Genomic DNA, 25198 nt, shown 5'->3' with positions numbered 1-25198 from the left:
TTAGTGCCAATCGGATCTTAACTTGTGCTGAGCGGGCCCTGGGGAGACGGAGCTCTTGTTGAGTGGGATGTTAAGTCTGGGTTCTTGAGGCTTGGCCTGTGGCTCTGGTGGGTGGGAGCTGGGCTGGGCCGGGCCAACGGCTCCCCTCCTCATGACCAGCTCTCACTCCGCCCAGGCGGTGAGTGAAAATATGTTGTAAACTGTGAACAAAAGGGGTCCAGCTGTCTTCCTTGTGTTCTGTGAGTGGCTGGGATGCAGAGGGGCTGTCTTCTTGCCCCAGGCTGGCTGGCACATTCAAGTCTGCAACAAATCTTAGCCGCCCCATCCCCTCGCCCGTCTCTCCTCTTACCTCCAATGTGGGTCCCTCTCTGAGAGCCATAGTTGCTGGGGAGCAGACACTGCTTCGTTGGTCTTGGGCTCTCAGCTTGGTGGACCCTCTGTCCTCTTCTTTTCTGGGTCTTGCTCAAGATCCCCTGGAGGCTTCTCAGATATAGGACCCTGAGGCATTGGACCTGAACAAGGAATCACTATTTCCTAGCTGTCTCCCAGGCACCTCCCTGCCCCTGTGCCCAAGTGGCCAGGTCATGCTGCTGCCCATGGACCTTGGGGTAGGTGCTGACCCTAGGCCTCAGTCCCCACCCACCCTTGCTCCAGGTGTACCTTTCTTTTTCAGAAGTCCTCTGAGACCTGAGCCCCATGATGACAATAGCTAAGATTTGTTGTACTTTCATTCCTTACCTCAAATGAAGAGCCAGGACAGAGGTCCTCCTCTGCTCCACTCAAACAGGGAACATCAATGAATGGGGGAGATGGTTTCCAGGTATGGGGTAGTTTCTTTCCTGTTTCAGAGTAGCTTTTGTGGGACAGAGCCCCTTCTCTGGCACCTGAGAAGGGAAGCCATGCTGTCACCAGCAAGTCCATCCGAGGATATCTGCTTGGGACTGCAGTGACCCTCAACCCTGCTTTCTGGGCCTGGCCAAGGAACTTGGGAAGCAGGGAGGCCTGGGGGTCCAGCTATGGAACCCAACCCAGATGTTGACCTCTGGTGCAGCCTCGAGGCCTCTGGAATTCCCCAAGGACATCGGTGGGTGGAGGGTTGGGGGTACCATTCTGTTAGGCTAAAGGTATGAGGAGGGAAGAGGAAAGGCAGGCAGTGATGAGGCACAGGCTCCGAGTTGGACTTTGTCTTGCTGCCTAAACCAGAGGCCTGACTTTTCCATGTCTTGGTTCCTTATTTAAGACAACTGATGGAAATACAGCACATTTTAGCCATTGTCATCGAGTGGGCTCAGATTTCAGGTCTTGGCTTAGGGTATACTTCCTCCGGGACACCAGAGTAGGCTGCATGGCCTCTGCTGTCGTCTCCCATTGCTGCCCTGGGCCCCAATACTACCAGTATGATCGCAGCTCTGATCATACTGGTAGTCAGGACCAGTTGCTTGTTGGTAGCATTTACTTTCTCTCAGTTACCGTTGTATCACCACCACTAGCGCCTGGCACACACAGCAGGCAGTCCACAAATATTTTGAAATGAGTGCAAGAAAGGGCTGATTCTGGGGAATTCAGACTTTCCTTCCCTGGGCCCTGTTGAAAGGACATTTCCTGAATACCAGGCTCAGGTCTGAGATAAGAGAAGGCGAGAGCACGACGGGAGCGTTCATTCCTGTTTCGCTCGTCCGTGGCACAGGTGCTCCTCGGGTGTCTCGTAGGTCTATGCCAGACTCAGAGCAGACACAGTCCTGCCTTCATAGAGCTTGTGGAGCTGATCAGTAGAGCTGAGGGAGACCTGAGGCCAGAGGAGACCACGGTCAGTTAGCCTGAGTGGAGTTAGGTGGGACTCCCTGGTGGAGGGATTTTCCTTGCAGATTGAGGGAGCAGTTTGGGTAGACAGAGAAGGGCTTTCCCTTGGTGGTGGGTGTGGTGGTGGGGGCTGAAGGAGAAGATGGAGCTGCCTGTCTATGATAAGGCGAGGCTGGCCAAGGACAGTGTGACTTGTGGTGTAGGACCTGAACCAAGGACTCAGAGGCTGTGGGTGCCACTGGTCTCTGCACACCCCTGATAGATGAACCATGCTGGGCAGGTCACTCAGTCACTGAGTGTTGTTTATGCGTCTCTAAGATTGGAAGAATGGTGCCTGCCCTCAGGCCTGCCAGATCCCAGTAGCAAAGGCCATGGTCCAGGCAATGGAGGGAGGAGGGGCAGGCCCTGCTGGGCATGGCTAAGTTAGAGGACAGGTGTGTGTGTGGAGAGTGGCCTCCTGGGAAGGCTGGCAGGCAGTCTTGCTTCAGCCTTCTTTGTTTTGTAAATAATTCAATGTTTATTTCCTGTAGTTTGTGTCCACACTGAGGGAGGCAGGTGGGGCAGCTGGAACGAGGTCCAGGAAGTGGTGGAGTCCCTTTTCTCCCCTTCCCTTCTTCCTGGAAGGTGGGTGGGAGCCTCCCTCCTTCCCTTCTCTTCTCCCTCTCCTGCCTCCCTTTCTCCCACCCTCTGGCTTCCCAGTCTGGACCCCCCTCCACTCTTCCCTCGGGGCATCACCGTGTTCATCTGAATTCCGCCTCCCACCGCGGCCCTGGGCAAGCACCCCCTGGGTCTGCGGAGCCTCTCAGGGGCCCTGGGCAAGCATCCCCTGGATCTGCGGAGCCTCTCAGGGGCCTCAGGGGAGCACCGACCTCTCCCGTGCCCCGTGCTCCAGAGACAAACAGGCGCTTTTTCATTTTTAGTGCTTAATACTGGGAACGTGAAGGTCTGTTTAGTCTTGTCCAGCTAACATAAACCAGCCGGAACTGGGCTGTGGCGGGGGACTTTGCTGTAGGTTCCCTTATTTGGAATGAAATTCCTTGTTTTACACTGGGAGGCACTGGGAACTTTGAGGAGGCCTGGCTGGGCCTCACCCTGGGGGTGTAGCTCAAGTGACCCCTGTAAGAGTCACCAAGGTGTCTGTGACATAGAAGCTGGTCCTGGGACTCTGCCAGGTTCATGGACTGGAAACAGCCTTGGGCTGTCCCGGGGGTGGAGAGGGGCTGGGCGTGTGTTGTCCAGTCCGGCCCCTTCAAAGAGGAGAAACCAAGGCTCCGAGAGAAGGGACCTGCCCAGACTCACAGGGGTTGAAGCAAGGGGAGGACTTGCAGCCAGGGCTTCTGGTCCCCTGCTTCTCAGGCCTCTATGCTATGGGCCAGGGTGCCTCTGGCCTAGACACTGGTGGAGCTGGGGGTTGAGGGCACTGATGAATCTGGCTGGAAGTGACCTGTAGCCTGGGAACCCTCTAGGGGTTCTGGGAAGCTGATCACTGAGGCCTGGAGCCCTGAGCCAGGGGAGGGATATGGGAGAAGATGAGAGAGAAGAGGCTGGGAGTCCAAAGAGCTGGCTTTGACTGACTCTGCTGTGCCCATGTAACTTTGGCCTTGGTCTTCCAATCTGTCCTGGAGGCCCAGCCTGTTCTTGAGCCTCTCCAACGATATGACCTGTATGAACGGAGGTTGAGGGAGTGTTTCTTAGCTGGGACATGCTGTGTGAGCCAGTTTATTAGTCAGGCCACTGTCCCTCTCTGCCCAGGTTTCTCCTTCCTGGGCAGAGGGGTGCAGACATTCTATGAGGTCTCTGCTCTCTGATGATCTCTGGCCAGAATTAGCCACTCCTTCCCTGGCCTGGGCCATCTGCCCTTGGGCTTCTCCCTCTTCCAGAATCCTGAGTCTGCAGGGGCTGGTCAGCCTCACAAGTTTGTCGGGGGAAGAGATTCTTCCTGCTCAGGCTCCTAAAGAGGGTGGGGCTGGTGGGGGACAGAGAGCATCAGCAGGCACCGTGCCAAGGGCATGAGCTGTAATGGCAGAACTGGGTTCACATCTTGACTCTGATGCTTACTGGCTGGCCTGTAATTCAAGGCAAAAGCTTCAAAATCCAGGGCTCTGTTTCCCCAGCTCTGCAGAGAAAGCAGTGCATGTGGACTGTTGCAAGGAGGACATGAACTCACATCCATAAATGTCTGCCTCTGAGGGTGGGAGTGGGCAGGAAACAGGCCAGCATGATGCCTCTGACCCCTGAGCCAGGGTCCTGACGGCTGGATGCTCAGCCAGCTTGGGGTCTCTCTGGCCCTGCTTCCTTATCTTCGTCTGGGACCCCAACTCGAGAAACAGAAAGTGCACGTTTAGATATTCTTTCTCAAGGAGGCTCCCTGTTTTATGTCCTTTGAAAAGAGCTTCTCATCTGTCACTTATTCTTTTCACAGAGAACACACAGCTGGGGTGAAGAAGCTGTAATTGACCAGTGTAGGACTAGAAAACCACAAAGAGCCACGTCAGAAAGTGTGGCCTAAAGACATCGTACCTAGAAGGCCCCTGGCGTGGGGAAATGAGGGTAGGAGACGTTGCATAGTTTACTATGAAAATTCCATTCATTGCTCTTCTGCAGTAACACTAGTACTGTAATCCAAGGCTGTTTATAAAGGTACAGTAAACTTTCACTTCTACGAGGTTAGTGAGACACTCATTTACAAGACTGTCTTGTTGCCAAGAGCAAACCACCACCCAATGAGACAGTTAGCTCAGCAGTAAAAGTAAAAGGGGATGATGCAGGAAGCGGCATTCACACTGGCCCCGGCTGTCTCTGGGCAGTGGGAATTAATTGGATCAGTTGGATTGGATCACTTGAGCTGCCCTCCTGAGGTTGGATTTAAGAGGGACAAGATGGGAGACCAAGTAGAGTTGTATCGGGGAACAATCCAGATTCTGAAGAGGTATGTTTGATTGGATTGGTGAATGAATGCTATGGATGGCGAGGGAGAAGGAAGAATCCAAGATGGTGCCAGGCTTTTACACAAACACACAAACCAAATACTGTTTGATTCCAAGGTTGATGGTGATTCTATTAGGATCCCAGGCAGAAGAGGAGGGTTGGAGGGAAAGTTGGTGGGTTGAACTTTAGTTGGAGTGTATCAGAGGAGCCCTGAGACATCCTGGGTGAGATGTTCGGTCAGGAGCTTCACGTTTGATCTTGAAGCCCAGAGAGAAGTCTTGGCTGCCATGTGTTGTCAGCAATGGGTGCTGCTTCACTGTGACAGTAATTGAGGTGACACAGGACAGACAGAATGAAACCACGAAGGAGTTGTTGGAGAGATCCAAAGAGAGCCAGGAGAGGGCAGAGGGCTAGAGAAATGCAGAACTAGAGTTTAGAGGAATGATGTGGCACAGAGCAGTGGTTCTCAGACTTTAATGGGCCTATAAATTGCCTGAGAACTTGTAAAAATGCAGATTCCTCTTCAGAAGACCCAAAATAGCCAAAACAATTCTGTAAAAGACCAAAGCTAGAGGACTCACATTTCCTGATTTCAACATTTAACTGCAAACTACAATAATAACAATAACGTGGTACAGAAGATAGCTATCTAGACCACTGTAATAGAATTGAAAGCCCAGAAATAAATCCTCTTATATATGCTCAAATGATTTCCAACAGGGGGCCAAGAACATTCAAAGGGAAGGACAGTCTTTTCAACATTTGGTGCTGAAACGCCTGGATATCCATATGCAAAAGAATGACCTTGGACCCTTACCTCACATCATATACAAATATTCAAAATGGATCCATGGCCTCAATGTAAGACCTAAAACTATAAAGCTTTTAGAAGAAAACAGTGAAAAGACTTCATGACATTTATTTTGGCAGTAATTTCTTGAATGTGACACCAAATGCACAAACAAGGAAAAATAAAAATATTTAGCTACATGGAAATATTTCAGATTTTAAAAAAACACTATCAAATGCCTTTAGTTCCAGATACTTGGGAGGCTGAGGTGGGAGAATAGATTGAGCTCAGGGGTTTGAGAACAACCTGGGAAACATAGTAAAACCCCATTAAAAAACAAGAACAAGAACAACAAAAACAAACAACCCCCCCAATATCAACAGAGTAAAAAAGCAATACACAAAATGGGAGAAAATATTTGTAAATCATGTGTCTGATAAGGGATTTCTGTCTAGACTATATGGGGAGCTCTTAAAGCTAAACAACCTGATTAAAAAAGGGACAAAGAACTTGAATATTTGTCCAGAGAAGATACATACGTGGCCAAGAAGCACATGAAAAAATGTTTAGCAACACCAATCAGGGAAATGCAGATCAAAATTACAACAGCATGCCACCACACACCTATTAGGATGACTACTGTTAAAACCAGGAGATAAGAAGTGTTGGCAAGGTCTTGGAGAAATTGAACTCTTGTACACCATTAGTAGGAATATAAAATGGTGCAGCTGCTGTGGACAACTATATGGTGATCTTTTGAAAAATTAAAAATAGACTTGCCATGTGATCCAGCAGTTCCATTTCTGGGAACGCACATAAAATAGTTGACAATAGGGTCTTTTTTTTTTTTTGAAAGTAGGGTATCGAAGAGATATTTGGTTACCCATGTTTATAGTAGCATCATTCTCATAGCTAAAACACGGAAACGTGTCCATTGGTAGTTGATTGCGTAAGCAAAATGTGGTATGTATTTGTAATACATACTATTTAGCCTTTTTACTGGCAAGTTATTTTTTCCCTCTCAGTACTGGGGATCAAACCTGGGGCCTCAGGATTGCTGGGCCAACTCTCTACCATTGAGCCTGCCTCCCTACCATTCCCAGTCTCATCAACCTTTTTTAAAGGGACGAAAATTTTACTGGGCACAGTGGCATGTGCCTGTAGTCCCAGAAACCTAGAGATTGCAGCAAGAGGATTGCAAGTTCAAGGCCAGCCTGGGTGATTTAGCAAGATGCTGTCTCAAAATAAAATAAAAAGGGCTGAGGATGTAGTTCAAGGGTAGATGTGTGAGGTCCAGGAATCTGGAGGGAAAAAAAAAGATAAGGTATAGATTAATCTTGAAGACATTATGCTAAATGAAATAAGCCACACACACACACACACACACACACACACACACACACACAATACTGTTTGATTCCACTTACATGAGGTGTCTAGAGTTGTCAAATTCATAAAGACAGAAAGCAGGTTGGTGGTAACCAGGGGTTGTGGGGAGGAGGGAATGGGGAGTTAGTGCTTGGTAGGTTCCGTTTCAGCTTTGTGGGATGGAAGGAGTCCTAGAGGTGGCTGGTGGTGACAGCTGTACAATGTGAATGTACTTAATGGCATTGAACAGTTAACGGCACACTCAAGATGGTTAAGGCAGCAAACTTTATATTATATGTGCATTTTACCACAATAAAAAAAAATGCAGGCTCGAGGGGCCCACCTCCAGATAATCTGGTTTAGTAAGCCTGAGGGTGGACTCCTTGGGCCTCTCTCTCTCTCTCTCTAAAAAAGAATTCCAGGTGATACTGTACAAGGAACCATGGGTACTCATTGTGAAATATTTGCCCTGGGGTCAGTCAGACCTGGTCCAAAAAAAAAAAAATTGTTTTTTTCCTGAGTCGGAGGTTTTGCTGTGTTGCCAGGGCATGGTCTTGAACTTCTGGGTTCAAGCAATCCTTCTGCCTCTGCCTCCTGGGTTATAGGTGTGTGCCTCCAGGTCTGGCTTCTGGGTTAAAATCCTGACTCCTGAATCTTGACCCGTGGGATCCTTGGACGTCTCTCTAGGTGCATGTACTGTTGTGCAGTTTAAATGAGACTATAGCTGTAGGTGATGTGGCTCAGGGCCTGGTGCATAGTAAGAGCTCGTTAAACACAGACGTTTATTACTGGAAGTTGAAAGAAGGTGTGATATGGGACAGGGCAGGCTGCTGATCATATAGGTGGTCAGTCTGAGGAAGGGGTTTCTAGTGAGCACGTCTCTGCCCAGCCTTTGATCCTTAGCTAGGCTGGTCAAAATTCCCATCTTCTCAACTCCTCTGAGTTGATAGGACTGGGAGATCCTATCACCTGCTTCCCTCTATGCAAGTCCACAAAAACTCATGGATCAAATCAGAAGTTCACTCTTTCCCAAAGAGAAATTTACTGTCAGAAATTTACTGCCTGAGACACTCCGCCCTGTAGGGAGCTGCTTGAGGGCTGAGTAAACCCATATCAAACGAGGTGAGCTGAGAACAGTGTGAGAGTTTAATGCCTGTGGGCTCTGAGCTTTGCCCAGGCCATTTCACCAACAGGGAAACACCTGCCAGGCAGACCCAACACGTGGGCACCAACTCCTTGGCTTTGTTTCGTGGCCCTACCATGATTTGCCTCAGTGACACCCCTTTTCACTGATTCCTGGCACCCAATGAACACATCTTTTCTTGAGGGTTCACACCTCCAGCCAGGTCTCTTTGAAGTCCCACCAGGTCTGGGGGCCATATCTCCTCTTGAGAGCAACTTTGTATGCGCTGGTCCATGAAGAATTGGTTTCATAGTCTGAAATTCAAAAACCTTTATTGCCAAGAGCCATGAGGGGGGCATCTCCTTGTGCCCCCTCCCCACTTGCTGCCCACACAGAGCTTCAAGATGGAGGGATTAAGGATGGAATCTCCATGCACAGGAATACTTTGCAGCCGTTAACACTGATGAGGTACCATGATGAAAAATGTCTACCATATTGTTAAGAGAAGATTTGAGCAGCAATATGTGCAGCATGAACCTTTTGTATTTAGACTGTTACGTTTCTCTTTCTTCCCTCTTCTTTTCTCCTGCCCTCCCTTCTTCCTCCCCTTCCTGCCTTTCTGATTTCTTTCTTTCAGTTCACATTTATTCAAGGTCTACTGGGTGCCCAGCACTGTTTTGGACACTAGGATACAGCAGCGGATGATTCCCTGTGCCATGGACTTATACTCTTACAAGGAGAGACAGATTAAAAAAGAAAAAGGCCCAGAATGGCATGTCAGATGGTGATAAGTGCTATGGAAAGAAAGAAGACATGAAGGGGCATGGCTAGGGGTACTTTTAAATAGGTTGGCCAGAGAAGGCCTGATGACCTTGCAGGGCAGGGATGGAGTAATGTAGAGATCCAGAGGAATAGCTCTCTAGTCTGTTTCATACCTTGGTATCTAGATGTGCATCCACTTATCTCCCATTCATTAACTTTGTGCAAATAGAGGCTAAGACTGAGTGGAGACCCATCCATCTACTACCAGGGGCTCCCTCTGGGGAATGGATGGGATGGAGTTGTTAGGGTGACTTGTGGCCAGTTTTCACGGGGTACAAAGTTTTGCAAACAGAGAGCAATAAACAGAAAAAAACAAAAACAAACAAACAAACAAACAAAAAGCCCAACCATTTTATTCACTCTCCAAGAGAAGAGAGGGCCCAAACTCCAAGAGATGTTCTGGCACTGAGTCTGCCTTAGCCTCCCTATGGTTGGGATTACAGGTGTGCACCAATGTACCTGGCTTCTGTGTGTGTGTGTGTGTGTGTGTGTGTGTGTTTTGCTGGGGATGAACCTAGGACCTTGCACATGCTAAGCATGTGCTCTACCATTGAGCTACACCCCCAGCCTCCCAGTTCCTTCCTTTTTTTTGGTGCTGGGATTGAACTCAGGGACATTCAACCACTGAGCCACACCCCCAGCCCTATTTTGTATTTTATTTAGAGACAGGGTCTCACTGAGTCGCTTTGTGCCTCACCATTGCTGAAGCTGACTTTGAACTCACAATCCTCCCAAGCTGCTGGGATTACAGACATGTGCCACCACGCCTGGCCCAACTCCTTCTTGACCAGCTTCATTGAGGAACAAATGAGACATTTGAGTAGTGACCACAGTGGCTGGACCTACTGCTTAAAAAGGGTTAAATTCCTTTTCCTTCTCATATTCTTCTCCTCAATCCCAGGCCAGACTTAGGTGTTTGAAAGTGTGTAGGGTAACATGGAGGAATCCTGGATTCCCTCGCCTTCCAGGGGTCTCTGGGAGTCTGTGCCAGGGCTCCATCTTGGGTGCCTCTGAGGGCTAACTGGGTCTGGGACTCTGCAGAGACAAAGGAACCCCTTAAGAACTTGTGCACAGGGTCCTAAACCCTCCCGGGCCTGTGTGTGTTTTTGGGCTTCTGTCCTGGACATCACACTCTGCTCCAGACCTTGTTTTTTAAAAAAATTATTTAAAATTCTGATACCATCACCACCAAAAGCTATCTTAAAAGCAGCTCTTTACTCACATTATTATGAAAGTGATCTACACTTTTTGGAAAATCCAGGAAAGCATGAAGAAAAAAACGTAAGAACTCACCTAGAAAGGAATAAAGTCAACATTGGCTGCATTTTTTTCCTGGGCCTTATTTTTATATCTGTAGAATCCCTTTTGTCTCATATAGTCACAGTCGAAGCCTCATTGGTTGGTTAAGTGAACAGTATTGGGGGAATGGTATAAAGTGATACAAACATCCCTAAGTGAATTTCCTTTTATTAGTAAATCTCTTGATGTAGACAGAGGGCCTGAAGATTGGAATTCCCCTGGGTTGTTCTTGTACACCCTCTCCTGAGGCATGCTGTCCAGGTTTGGTCTTCTTGAAAGCAGAATAAGATGGGCGGGGGATGTAGCTCAGCGGTAGAGCAGTTGCCTAGCATACCTGAGGGGCTGGGTTCCATCCTCAGCACTGAAAATAAATAAGCAAATAAATGAATAAAAGTGCAATGAGAGCCTAAAAATGCTTGTGAATGAATTTGTGAGCAGAATCCTTCTAGATTTTTTTTTCCTGAATGTTTTATAGTCATCTTGCCTACCTATAATTTAACAGCGTTTTTTAAGGGACCAGCATCTTTTTAAAATTCTCAACTTAGTTTGTGTTTTTGTACTTTTAAAAAATAATTGCAACAAATAACCCAATCAATAAATGGTATAAGGAACTGAATAGACACTTCACAGAAGAAGAAATACAATCAATCAAAAAACATGAAAAAAATGTTCAACATCTCCAACAATTAGAGAAATTACCAAAAAATTACAAAACTACAGTAAGATTTCACCTCACTCCTGTCAGAATGGCAATCATCAAGAATACAGGCAACAATAAATGTTGGTGAGGATGTGGGGAAAAAGGTTCACTCATACATTGCTGGTCGGACTGCAAATTGGTGCAACCACTGTGGAAAGCAGTATGGAGACTCCTCAGAAAACTTGGAATGGAACCACCATTTGACCCAGCCATCCCACTCCTCGATTTATACCCAAAGGACTTAAAATCAGCATACTACAGTCATGCAGTCATGTCAATGTTTATAGCAGCTCAATTCATGTTAGCTAAACTATGGAACCAAACTAAGTGTCCTTCAATAGATGAATGGATAAAGAAAATGTGGTCTATATATTCAATGGAATATTACTCAGTTTTAAAGAAGAATGAAATTATGGCATTTGCCGGTAATAGAGAATTATGGAGACAGAAAATATCATGCTAAGTGAAATAAGCCAATTTAGAAAAACCGAAGGCCGAATGTTTTCTCTAATATGCGGATGCTAATTCACAGTAAGGTGTGGTAGACGGAAGTGGGACGTGAAGGGAGGGGAGGGGAGGGGATGAGGGGATAGGAAAGATGGTAGACTGAATCAGACATTATTACTTTATGTATATATGTGACTGCATGACCAATATGTTCTACAACATGTACACACAGAAAAATGAGAAATTATATCCCATCTATGTATGATATATATCAAAGTGCATAAATACACTCTACTGTCCTGTATAACTAATTAAATCAAGTTAAAAAATAAAAGTAATTGCAGGGAAACATTATTGCATAAAATTTACTATATTAACCCTTATTTTTAAAATATATTTTTTAGTTGTAGAAGGACACAATACCTTTATTTATTTATTTTTATGTGATGCTGAGGATCGAGCCCAGTGCCTCACACATGCTAGGCAAGCGCTCTACCACTGAGCTACACCTCAGCCCTTGTCTTAACCATTTTTGTTTGTTTGTTTGATGGTACTGGGGATTGAACCCAGGGGTGCTCTACCTCGGAGCTCCATACCCAGCCCTTTTTGACACAGGGTCTCACTATGTTGCCCAGACTGGTCCTGCCTTGGCCTCCTGCATCACTGGGATTATTGGCATGCGCCATGGAGCCTGGCAGGCATACAGCTCAGTGACGTTAAGCGCATGTGTTATTTTGCAACCATCATTTCCAGAATGCTTTCAGTTTTCTCAAACTGAAGCTCTATTCCCATTCAACAATACCTCCCTGTTTCTCACTGCCCCAACCCCTGGCAGCCACCATTTTGCTTTCTGTCTCTGAGATTTGATTGCTCTAGGTATCTGAGATAAGTAGAGTCATGCAATTTTTGTCCTTTTGTTACTGGCTCATTTCATAAATTCTTTTCTCTCCCTCCCTCCCTCCCTCCCTCCCTCCCTCCTTCCTCTCTCCTTTCCTTTCCTTTCCTGTGTTGTGGTGTGAACTAATCAATACAATCAATAAGTTATAGGTATAGGATAGGCTACAGGAATAAGATTTTGATAAGTAAGATAAGATAAAGTAACAGAAATAAGCAACTGTAAGACATAGGAAATAAGGTATAAGATGAGTAACAAAGGCATAGATAAGGTTAAACCAATATAGCCATAAACATATATATCAGCATGATCATATAGCTTTGCTTAGGATAAGGACATAAGATTTAAAGATATTAGTGATAAAATAATAGGTAAATATGTGTGTGTGTAGGCCATAAGTTAACTATAGTCTTAAGTAAACATTAAATAAGTTACTAATACTGGTTGTGTAATACACAATTATAGCTGAGTAATATTCCATTGTGTGTATGTATGTATGTGTGTGTGTATATGTGTATGTGTGTGTGTGTATATGTGTATGTATGTGTATATATATATATCTCACATTTTCTTTATCCGTTCAACTATTGAAGGGCACCTAGGTTGGTTTCTAGCTTAGCTATTGTGAATTGAGCTGCTATAAACATTGATGGGGTCGAGTTACTATAGTATGCTGACTTTAAGTCCTTTGGGTATATGCTGAGGATTGGGATAACCCAGTCAATCGTGGTTCCATTCCAAGTTTTCTGAGGAATCTCTATGCTGTTTTCCAGAGTGGTTGCACCAATTTGTAGTCCTGCCAGCAGTACAAGTATATCCCCCTTCCCTGTCCCCACATTGAGGTTGGCTTTGAACTTGTGATCCTCCTGCCTCAGCCTCCCAAGATGCTTGGGATTATAGGAATGTGCCACCATGCCCGGCTCATTTAATATAATTTCTTTAAGGTTCCTCTCCACAATGAATTTCCTTCCTTTTCGACAATGAATGACATTCCTTTGTATGCATGTATGCTACCTTTTGCTTATCCATTCATTCCTTGATGGACACTTGAATTGTTCCCACTGTGAGTAATTCTGCCGTGAACATGGGTGTGCAAATATCTGAGTTCCTGCTTTCAATTCTGTGGGTTTGTACCCAGAAGTGAAATTGTTGGATCATATGATAATTCTATTTTTAATTTTTAAAGGCATTGACTCAATTTGGTTTTTATAGAAACAACAATTTTCTTTCCCTACCCTCTCCTCTCATGCTCAGCGCTTTGTTAAGTTAGAAAATAAACTATTATAATTGGCATACAATATATGGCACATATTTAAATGTACAACTTAATGTGTTTTGATGAATGTATAGATTTGTGAAGTTATCAGTACCATCAGGACGTCTCTGTTACCTTCAGAAACTTCCTTGTACCTTTGGGGATTACTCTCTCCTGCTCCTCCCTGTCCCACCCTGCTGCTCAAGTCACTGCCTGTGTTTCCTGTCATAATTTTGTTTGCATTTTTTCGAGTTCTGTGTAAATGGAATAATACAGTATTCACTCCTTCCCCCCTCTGGCTTCTCTCAGCATAAATATCTTGAGATTCATTCAAAATGGTGGAAATGTATCTCAATTGTCCATTGTTTTTTTTTTAAAAAAATATATATTTATTTTTATTTTTAGGTGGACACATTATCTTTATTTTATTTTCATGTGCTGCTGAGGATCAAATCCAGTGCCTCATGCATGCTAGGCAAGCACTCTGCCACTGAGCCACAACCCCAGCCCCCTGTCCATTGCTTTTTATTACTGAGTGATATTCTGTGATGTGAATATAGCACAATTTATTCGTTCACTTGTTGATGGACATTTGGGTTGTTTTCAATTTGGGGCTATTACAGTAAAGTTACTAAAGCCTATGTGTCAACATGTTTTTTCTTTTCTCTTGGGTAAATACCTAGTCGTAGAATGGTTCAGTCACATATAGTAGTCGTGTGTTAACTTTTCAAGAAAATGCCCCCAAAATATTTTCCAAAACGGTTGTGCGTTTTACATTTCCCCAGTAGTGTATGGAGAGTGAGAGTCCCGATGTCTCCATATCTTCACCAACACTTGTTAATTTGGGCCATTCTGCGAGGCATGTGTGGTATCTCATCATAGTTTTAACTTGCATTTTATTAATGACTAATCATGTTGAGCATTTTGTCACATGCTTTTTATGTCATCCATATGTCTACTTTGGTGATGTGTCTGTTTAAATTTTTTGCCAGTTCTTTTTTATTGGGTTATTTTCTTATTTTTGAATTTTGAGAGTTCTTTCTTCTAGATTCTTGGAGCCTGGGTCAGGCTCTCTGTTACAAATAACCACTATTGCCCTGACCTGGCTTAAGCAGTGAGGACTCGTTTTGTGTGGCGCGCGGACAAGTCATTGAACTTCTTGGAACCTCAGTCCCCTCATCTGTAAAACAGGCTGCAATAGCTACCTCCTGCCATTCCTGGGGAGCCCATGGGTGCTCACTGGCTTTGTGCACTGTAGGTCATTGACACCAGGGGGATGGCTGCTTAACATCCTCATTCAATGTGGAGAGAAAGTAAAGTTCTTCCTCTGCCAGGGACAGCCAAGGTAGAGATTTCTCTTGAGTCCAGATTCCTGTCTAAAACAACAACAACAACAACAACAACAAAACCTGAAAGAGAAGGGAAAGGATAGACTGGGAAGCCACAGGCAATAGCAGCGGGCTTGGAAGGCGTGGGTTTGAATGTGCTGCTATAAATGGTTTATGCAAATGAGATGGAGGAACTCTTTCCCCTGCTGATTTAATCCAGAGGGGAAGCTGGGAGGGAGCCAGGTGCAAGGCTTGCAGCATCTCCTCCTGGGGTCCTGCAGGGGGATCTGGGATGCTCTTCTGCTGCCTACAGGGAAGATGGTCAGATAAGCCTCTGTGTTCCGGTTCTTCACTGTTCCAGGACACACCTGGCTGCTCAGCTTCTTGGCTTTTTCTGTCTGAGTGAGCACCAATTGGTGCTGCCAATAGAACCAAGAGAACGGGGAGGGTCACCTCTGGGGTGGCAAGGTCATGGGCCAAAGGGACCTTGAACATCATGGCTGGGACAGTGACCTCAGGGCTGCAAGCTGGCCTGGAGAAGGGACGAATGGGGGCAAAGCAAGGATCATGCCGTCAGTCTCAGCCTTTCTTCCTCTTCTTTTTTCCTGCATAAAATATACTTTGAGTACCAACAAGTGCCCACCATGTTAGGTGCTGGGGATCCAGAGATTAAAAGCTCCCTGTCTGTCCTCAGATTGCTGCCTGTATGGGAAGGGGTCTCTTGCTGTCGTTGTAGAGCTGGGGCTGCACAGAGGATATTGGATAGGGAGTCTGCCTTCAGGCATTGGAATGATCTCAGAGGAAAGACTCCTCTGAATCAAGAGGTGAAGGTTAATCGGGAATTTTCTTTTTTTGGGGGGGGGTACTGAGGATTGAATCCAGGCGTGCTTACCCACTGAACCACATTCCCAGCTCTTTTTTTTAAAAAAATATTTTTGTAGATGTATGGACCTTTATTTTATTCATTTATTTATATATGGTGCTGAGAATTGAACCCAATGCCTCACACATGCTAGGCAAGTGCTCTCTCACTGAGCTGCAGTCTCAGCCCCATCCCTAGCTCTTTTTTGAATTTTATTTAGAGACAGGCTCTCACTAAGTTGCTTAGGGCCTTGCTAAGTTGCTGAGGCTGGCTCTGAACTCATGATTCTCCTGCCTCAAACTCCTGAGCCGCGGGGATTATAGGCATGCTCTGCTGCATCCAGTTTAAATAGGGAGTTTTGAGTGAACATTTTGGGAGAAGGGGACTCCAGATGGAGGGACAGTACTCAGAGTCATGGACACGCAAGATGTGGCCATGTTGACATACGGGGCTCATGTGCATGGAGTACCTGGGGTGGGGTGGGGGTGTCGAGGGAGATGAGACCAGACACATGGGCTGGGACCAGTTCACAGAGGACTTTGAATGCTCCCCAAAGGGGGTCAGGTTCATCCTGAGGTGCTCAGGAGCTGCTGAGTCAGCCTGGCTGCCCTGAGGAGGGGATGGAGTTTGGAACATTGTCCACATCAGGATGATGCTGGTGGCCTAAGCTGTGGGAAAAGCCAGAGGATGGAAGGAGGGGATGAATATGGGAGGGACACAGTGACCGCTTGAACAGGGCTACACACTAGACCTCTGGCCTGGATCATAGAACCCAGGGGCAGGCCATGGAATCTTGGTTCTGGGGGGCCCAAGTTGGATGGGGTCAGGAAGGGGACTGGGAGGCAGTGAGACCCAGCTGAGAGCTGGCTGGTCCTTGACGTCCCACCAGACCTTGGTTGAGGGACTCCTGCTTTAGGTGAGTCCGGAATTCCTGATTGCCTCCCCGCAAAGACCCCCTCCCAACCCCCTGATGCAGGTAACTTCTGGTTCAGAGCTAAAGATGGACGAGTCCAATGTGTCCACTTCACACACGTGAGAACTGTGGCCCCAGGAGGGCACTGACTTGCCCAAGGTCACCTAGTGAATCACGGCAGGTGGTGTCACACTTAAGAAAACAGAGCCCTAAGCAAGGCCTAATTTAGCCACCTCCCTTCACTGGCCCTGAGAACAGGAGATCTCTCTTCTCTGAAGGGGAAGTGTGCTTGGCTTAGCAGGGTTGAGGATGTGAAGGTTGGGTATCTGCTTAGAGATGGAGGGAGAGGGTCCCTAGGAGAAGACCCCCAGCTCCTATAGGAGGGGCATTAACCTGCCTCCTGAGTCCTTACCCCATGGAGAGCAGAACTGAGGAGGCATTTAAAAGAGATGCCCTCCCCGGGTCCCCCAACACCCAAACATGGTACCAGGCTCTCACAGACTTTCCCTGGTGGAATTTTGCCACAGCCTCAGGGTCTGCCGGGACCCCAGGAATCCTGACTCCCTGGGAAGGCTTCACCATCTAAACTTTGATACCCCCAGCACAGTACTGGTTGCTTGTCGGATCCTGGGCTTCAGGGCTGGAGGCAAGAAGAGAGGGAAGAGGGGTGGCCTCTTGGGGGCGGAGCCTGATAGGCTATTGGAGAGAGAGAGGGAAGGATGGGGCAGTGGATGGTGTGCACAGTGGGAGATGGGGCAGTGACAGGAAGTGGTTTCAGGAAGCAAATGGGTGTCCTGCCATAGTATTTGCTGGAGGTGGCTGTCCTTCCCGGGGTGTCCTTTGGTCAGGAGGACCATCGTCTTGATAGTTGCTTTGATGGGCCACATAGAAGCCACCATATGCGCATGGTCCCCTGTCTTTAAGGACCCTGTTGGGGAGGGCTGTGGGTGTGAGATTGTTGGGATTGGTAACTGTCAAAGCCTGAGTCTGGGGCTAGAGCTGGAAGTGCGGTGGTGGGGGACAAGGTTCTAAAGAGGATGACGCCACTACTCAGAGGAAGGACAGTTGGCTGCATGAAGCCCAGGGTGCCACCCAGCCTTGGGTGGCTTCAGCTGGCTGGAAAGGTGGCTTCACCTGTAGAAAGGGTGGGCAGTGGGAGCCTTGGCTGAGCTGCAGGGCCTGAGGTGAGTATATGAGTGTGCATCGGGGAGGGAGGGGACGGCTCTGTCCTCAAGAGGAGGGCTTTATCCTTGTCACCCTCACCAGCTTTTCTCATAATCCTGCAGACCCGGGAGATCAGCCAGTGTGTTTCCGCTTCTCTGATGCATCGGGCTCTGTCTTGTGCCAGCACATATGTCCTATCTCCTATGTCACTCTGGGTCTCCTTGTTGTGCCGCCTCTCCTCCCACCATAAAAGTCTCCTTGTCTGCCCTTCCTCGCCCTCCCCAGCAAGGTTATACTGAAGCGAGCAAGTCTTATGAATGCAGATGCTGGTAATTTGTCACTTGTGATTGGGCAAGGACTAGCTTCAAGTTTAAAATTCATCCATTCTGATCAAAGGCAGAGCACTATCCCAGGTGACAAGGGACAATGCTTAATCTACTTATTGGAACCGCTGCTCCCCAGCACTCTGGCAGAGCATTGGCACATACGGCACGCATGCGCAGACACATGGAAAGCTAGGAGCAGCCGAGCGTGGCGGTCCCAGGGGTGCTGGTGTGCAGGTGGGCGGGGTCTTGCTGCAGCGCCTCTGCTGCTCCTGGCTGGAGCGCTCACATCCCACCCAGCATCTCCTCGCTGGGACCTCAGCCGCTCCGGGTTTCACCTTCCTGTCTTCTCTGGGTCTCTGGACAGTTGCCAGACAGCGTGCCTTACAGACATTGTGTCATTCCGTCCTTATGTCCTGTGCCGTTTTAAGTCCATCTTGGCTGAGGGAAAGGCGAGGCTCACAAAGCCCAGTGGCTAATCCAGCCACACCGGGGTAGAGCTGGCCTATGTGACCTCAAGGCCAGAGCACCCAGCCTCTATACGGGTGGGGTAGGTCCATCCATCCAGGCTTCCTGGACAAAGATCTTATCACGGGCAAATGTTTGCTTCTAGCTGGGGGCTCTGTGGGTGTGGGCTGTGTCTGGCACACGCTGTCCTGGGAAGAGGCTCCTGGTTTCTTCCTTGTTTGGTCCTTTTTGCCCAGCACGGACCCTCTGTCTCATCCCGGCTGGCCTGGCTGACCGAGGGGCTAGAACCAGGGACCATGAGCAGGTGTGTTTATGTGTCTTGGAGGGTCCCAGAAGGGGTGGCCTGGCAATGGTCCTGGGGCTCGGAGGAGCCAGGAGGGGCACCCAACTCACCCAACTGCCTGCAGCTTTCTCAGATTCCCTTTCAGTCCCCGCCCCCGCCTCTGCACCTGTTGTGTTCCCGTCATCCTGGGCGGCTGGCAGCTGTCACTGCTGGGGCACCTGTCCCAGACCCAGCCCTGGCTGGTTTTTCTGAAGCATGCAGCTTGCACTCTGTGTGCTTTGTCCTCATCTCTGTCGCCTTCTCTTCCAGACCATAGGCAGCAATCGCACCCTTGTTCTGTTTGTGGGTATGGGAAGAAGTTTGGGGGTAGGGTTCCATGTTCTCCAGCACTGGCCCAGCCTAGTAAGTCGGAGAGGGAAGATGTCCCTGGCAGGTCAGCCTTAAGCCCCAAATATCAGGTGACTTATCAGCTCAATCAAATTATCCCTTGTTCTGGATGAAAAAAAAAAAAATACTGTAGCAACCAGAAGCTGCCTCCTAGATCCTCCCTGCAAGGCCACACCCCCTCCCTGACCTTTCCAGACACAGTCACTTCTCCTACCTCATAAAAGAGAAGTGAGCTCCCTTGTCCATTTTTTAAAAAAATTTATTACCAGGGATTGAACCCAGGGGCGCTTAACCTCTGAGCCATATCCTTAGCCCATTTAAAATTTTTTTTTTTTTAATTTAGAGACAGGGTCTTACTAAGTTGCTTAGGACCTTGCTAAATTGTTGAGGTTGGCTTTGAACTTGTGATCCTCCTGCCTCAGTCTCCCGAGCCACTGAGATTACAGGCATGCACCACTGTGCCCGGCCCATTTTATCTTCTCCACCTCCAGATGCCCTGGACTGTGTGTCATACTAAGCACAGCACCAGAAGACAGTAATCCTGCGTTCAAGTCCTCCTTACCCTACCAGCTGTGCAAACTTGCGTAGGTCTACAATTTAGTAGACCTTCTTTGCTACATCTCTAAAATGGGCATGAGTCTTCTTTGTCCTCTTGAAGGTAGGGACTGGACCCAATTCTCTCTGGAGGATCTTTCCCTTTAAAGATCTCTGTCTCTGAGTCTGAAGGTTTCTATTGCCCAGTGAATTTATTCAATGTTATATTCTGCGGTTGCTGGTTCTGTCTTTAACTGGAAGTTCTAAGAGGTCAGGTTTAGGATGGGGATGAGGATGCTGGGCTTTGGGGGAACATGGGGGAGACAGGACTTGGCAAAGAAAAAATTGAGCTGGGTAGCCCACCATTGAAGCCCAAATGATGCCCAAGATTCAGGAGGAGTTGGCAGAAGGGGGTCAGAAGGCAGGCAGGTGAAGGCAGAGCAGGGACAGCTCTGGGGGTGGCTGCAGTTTGAGAGCTGACTCGGTTCAGAGAGCCAAGGGGAGTGAGATTCCAGGTGAGGTCAGTGGGCAGTTGCAGCTCCACTGGACGGGAGCGGATTTCTTCTGAACCCAGTAAGGATTCTGTCAGGCCAGGGAGTCCCCAAGGGCACAGCTAGCTGTTGTCCTTATGTCTTCTCTTCCTCAAGCCAGAGGAGTTCATGCTCTTTGGCATTTTTTCTGGATAGAGCGTGAACTTGGATGTCAGGCAGGGCTGGGTTTGGAGTGCACTTCAGTAGAACCCCCAGTAGAACCTTCCCTCAGTAGAACCTTCCCTCAGTAGAACCTCCCCTCAGTAGAACCTCTCACCACCTTTGCAAAGTGTGGCTACCAAACGGAACACTGCGGGGATTCAGCCAGAGCCGGGGAACCTCACTCCTTGATCCCAGCAGAGCCCTCACTGGGATCTGGAATCATGTTTCCTGGCCCATCTGCTGAAGGGTTTCCGAAGGGTGGGGCTGGGTCTTGCTCACCAGCTGGTCCATGGTGAATGCCTGGTGAACGAATGATGCAGCTCAGTGGTTTGCTCACCCCTTTTAGTAACAGAATCCTTCAACCAAATGAACCCCCATGCAATGCCCCAGTGAATAAAACAGGAGGGGTGCATCTCTGGCTCCACCCTGTAGAAGGGGTGCTGCCTCCCTCTGGAGAGGCCCTGGACACTGCTCCAGGGAAGGGGTAGGGAGGGAAGCTGCAGACCTAGGGACACTGCTACTTCCTGTTGAAAACAGGGCAGTAGAGTATGGAAAGCCCAGGTAAGCCTGCCCGGGTAGGACTGGGATGGTTGGGAGCCACCCACACTGCCTCCCAGTCCTCTGTTCTCTTCTTGCTCAGGTGTCCAGACAGAGGGCTCCTGAGCCAGTCCACTGTGGACTCCCAGCTCCTGAGCCCCCACCTGCCCCTCCCTCTGGCTTGGTTACTTTCCCACAATCCTGTTTCTGGAGAATTACATGAATTCAGTTCTATTCGTGGGCATCTGCTCTGTGGGGGCAGGATGCTAGGCCTGAGGGCAGCCAAAGTAAACCAGGCGCAGGCCCGACCCTGCTGGATGCCACTGCTCTCTGCTCTGGCACCTCTTGCCTCCTTCCACATGTACCTCCTACCAGAGGGCAGAGTGACTTTTTTGAAATGCAAGGCCAGTCTTGGTTCCTCCCTATTGAAACCTGTCAGGGATTCCCTATTATGTTCAGGAAAAAGGCTGGTTTTTCCACCCTGCTTCCCAAGGCCCTCCTGGTGTATCTCCAGCGCATCTGGACTTGCCAACAGCAACTCTCCCAGGCTCCTCCTGTTGACCTTGCTCCAGCTGTACTAACCTTGCTTCTCAAATACACTGGGCTCCCTTCACCCCAGGGCCTTTGCACATGTTGCACTCACTCTCTGGAGTACTCTATCAACCTATCTCCACAGCACATGGACATTAGCATGTTTTTGGTATTGCTTTTTTTTTTTAATATTTATTTTTTAGTTTTTTTAGGTGGATACAATATCTTCATTTTTCAATTTTTATGTGGTGCTGAGGATCGAACCCAGTGCCTCATGTATGCTAGGCGAGCGCTGTACCACTGAGCCACAACCCAGCCCTCACGGTTGCTTTTCATGAAAGCCTGCCTTGAGTCCCCCAAGAACCTTGCCTCTTTGTTTCAGAGCACTTTTCTAGGATTGTGATTCTAAGTTCCTTATTGAGGTTACTTGATCAATGTGTTTCTTTCAGGACTATAACAGCCAGCTCTGTTTCTCATGGATTATCATTGCATCCTCAGTGCAAAGCTTAGGTCTGCCACATAGGTGCTCAATAAATGTGGATCAAGTTGTATTAAGTTGTCAGCATGCACCCAGGGGAAGCTGAGACAGACAGACAAGGCCCCAGCCAGGCTGTACTGTCTCTGTGTAGGATGGAGCAAGACAAGCAGTAGGAGAGGTAGATCTTGGGTTCAGAGGAGAGACAAGTTCCAAGATGGGGACACTCGCTGTAGCTGGGGCCCTAGGGAGGCCTCCTGGAAGAGGCATTCCTGGATCCGGGTGGCTGGAGAAGGGACATCCAAGTGGCAATAAATGGGAGCCAAGGTGAGAGGGATGCTGGTGTGGGGAAGGACTGGTATGCAAGGGCCCAGCCAGGTGTATTAAAAGGCAGGTGGGATGAGGGAATGACTCTCCTGTTATAGGAACAGCCTCCAAAGAATCTTTGTTCTGCCACAGTTTCCTTATCTGTAAAATGGGCATTAAAAATAAACCCATTTCTTGGTCTTGTTGAGAGGGTTGAACGAGTTCATATGTGCAGCATGCTTAGGGCAGTGCTGAGCACAGAGCAAGGCCTTGTATTTGGTATTAATATAATTGTCATCCACAAAAGGAGTTTGGGTGACTTCCTCTTGGTCAGACTACCTGAGCCTCCCACCCCGACAAGAAGTGCCCATGTGCATGTGAGTGCATAGCTGGGAGCCAGCCTGTGCCTGTGGAAAGGGGGTTGCTTGGATAAGACCAAGCTGCAGCTTCTCCCAGGGAGAGGTCTCTGGCAGCATGCTGGGCTCTGGGCACTTCCACCCAGGGCCTGCTCAGCTTCTGGTGGCTCACCCCAGGTCAGGCCTGAATGTCCCTCCCTATTTTCTCTGCCCCTCCCCCGAGGACCTCACAGGGGATGGCAGCAGCAGGGTCCTGAGCTGAGGACCCAGAGCCCAACACAGTCGCTCACAGCAGCCAGACCTCTGAATTCCATCCTATGTGGGGCAGCCCCTGCCTGTCCCACGGCCCCTTCCCCAGCCCCCAGCCCTCTCTTCTCCCATCCAGACCTTTCCCTAGGCTTGGGGCCAGGCTAGAGCCTGGGAGGAGGGAGCTGTGCTGTTGTTTGGGAAAAGGCCCCTGTCCTGAGGAGAGCCTGTGATGGACAGTGAGATTGTCCCAGAGACCTGGCTTGGTGTCTTTTGCTCCACTCTGAAGAACTGCAGCAAGTTCCTTAGCTGCTCAGAACCTCCACTTTCTTTTGTGCAAAATGGATTCAATAGTAGCCCCTCCAACCTAGAATAAACATCAGGGGGTGCACTCCCAATGATGATTTGGGTGCCAGTGTCATTATTTGCTTGCTTTGGGTTGGAGGGGCCTGCCTTCCTGGCCCTCTCTCATTCCATCTTGTCTGCACCTTCCCCTCTCCTCCAAGTGTGGGGCGCCAGGTTCTGCACCTTAAGATCTCTCCAGAAATTGCACGAGTCTGGTAGGAGAATGCGTGTGGTGTGGTGAGTGTGTGCAGGGTGTGTGTGTAACTATTGACTCTGTGCCTCGTGGGCAGGATGTAGGTAGGTGTGCATGGTGGTGGGTGCCTGCAGGAGCTTATGAGACATGTCTGTGAATAACCATTGACATGATCTAGGTGTGTAGTGCAGGCTGTGTTGCTCTCTGTGTGCGTATGTACATGCACGATAAAAGGGACAGTTTCTTCCCTTTTCAGGGTGGGATTGGGGGGGATGGTCCCATTTCCTGGGAAATGAAAGCCTGAATTCTGGTGCTAGATTACCTAGGTCTGCGTCCCCACCCTGCCCGCTTCTAGGTAAGAAATCTGTGTCTCAGTCTTCTCACCTTTAAGATAATACTCCTCATGGTACCTGTTGATAATAGCGGAAATACTGGCCTCATCATTTCAACCGAGAGGACCAAAGGAGTTAACGACTGAAAAGTGCTTGGAGCAGAGCCAGGAAGAAGACAGAAACTGTGTTAGCTGTGCATGAAGAAGCTCCTCTAGCTGGACTGTGAACCCCTTGAGGGAAAGAAGGATTTCTGTTTTGCTCCCTCCCTGCACCCTTCCTAGCCCCACTAGCCCCATATTTACATATAGTAGCTTGTGACAAAGGCCTGGTGAGGTGTCTTTGTGTGTCACTACATCCATGGGATGATGCTAGTGTGTGTGATGGGTGTGTGTGTGTGTGTGTGATGGGTGTGTGTGTGTGATGGGTGTGTGTATCATGGGTGTGTGTGTGATAGGTGTGTATTTGTCGTGTGTGTGTGTGTGTGATGGGTGTGTGTGCGTGTGTGTCGTGTGTGTGTGCATGTGTGTCGTGTGTGTGTGTGTGTGATGGGTATGTGTGTGTGTGATGGGTGTGTGTGTGATGGGTGTGTGTGTGGTGTGTGTGTGTGTGATGGGTGTGTGTGTGTGATGGGTGTGTGTGTGTGTGTGTGTGTGATGGGTGTGTGTGTGTGATGGGTGTGTGTGTGTGATTGTGTGTGTGTGCGTGCGCGCGCGCACTGGGGCATCTCCAGCTCTGGAGGGCTATTTCAGGAAGCCTCCAGTCTCCTCCTCCTTATGTAAATAAACATGACAGATCCCCTCGCCTGTACCAGCGCGGGGGCGGGGAGGCTCCGAGTGGGTGGGAGCGGGAGGCGGCGGTGAGCAGGGCCAGGGGGTGTGCATGCGTGTGTGGCCGGCTGGCGGGCGGGCGTGTGCGTGCGGGAGGGAGCGCGTGGGGACGCAGGAGGGGCCGCTCTGCCCTGCCATGCCGGCCGGCCGCGGGGGAGGGCTGGGGGGAGGAGGAGGGGAGCTGGCGCCCGGGGCGGCTTGGTGACGAGGCCAGCCGGCCAAACGGTGGTGGCCGTGCTGTCCTGTCCGCTGCCGGAGATGGGGGGACAGATCACCCGGAGCACCCTCCACGGTAAGGCCCCAGCCGATCCTAGGGGTCCATCCACCCCCAACCTGGGGACCACCTGGGAGGCTGGGACCCAGGGGCACTGGGACTCAGGGCTTGGTCATCCCCCTGCCTCCTCATTGGTTGGTGGGCTCCAGGGCTGCGAGGGGAGCCTTTGAGTGCTAGGCACTGGAGTGGGGAAGCAAGGAGGGCTGGGGAGCAGAAAGGTCAGGCAGCTGAGTCCCCCTACAGAGTCTCTGGCGTTCTTCTCCCAGGGTGTTGATCAGCTCTCAAGTGGGATGTAAGGTCTTGGGTGTCTCCCTACCTCTCCCACGGCCTGAGGCAGACCACAGCTGGGGGGCTACATGTGAGCTATGGAGGTGGTGCTCTGCTCCTTGATGGAG

At 49.0% G+C, this 25198-nt stretch overlaps 1 protein-coding gene across 2 annotated transcripts in view; it reads left to right on the top strand.

The window, feature by feature from the left end:
* Positions 1-25198, top strand: part of Neurl1 (neuralized E3 ubiquitin protein ligase 1) — a 72067-nt gene that overhangs the window by 14219 nt on the left and 32650 nt on the right. The window contains exon 1 of one of the 2 annotated variants that reach the window (XM_078015816.1): positions 24664-24821. The exons of the other annotated variant lie outside the window; for it this stretch is intronic. Within the exon in view, the coding sequence (XP_077871942.1) occupies positions 24788-24821 (34 nt within the window). The 5' untranslated portion in view covers positions 24664-24787. Of the gene's footprint in view, positions 1-24663; positions 24822-25198 lie in introns of those variants that run through there. 2 annotated transcript variants of the gene reach the window in all.

This window comes from Ictidomys tridecemlineatus, chromosome 1, assembly GCF_052094955.1.
Source record: "Ictidomys tridecemlineatus isolate mIctTri1 chromosome 1, mIctTri1.hap1, whole genome shotgun sequence".
NCBI classification, from domain to species: domain Eukaryota; kingdom Metazoa; phylum Chordata; class Mammalia; order Rodentia; family Sciuridae; genus Ictidomys; species Ictidomys tridecemlineatus.
This window is presented reverse-complemented; position numbering and strand designations above follow the sequence as displayed.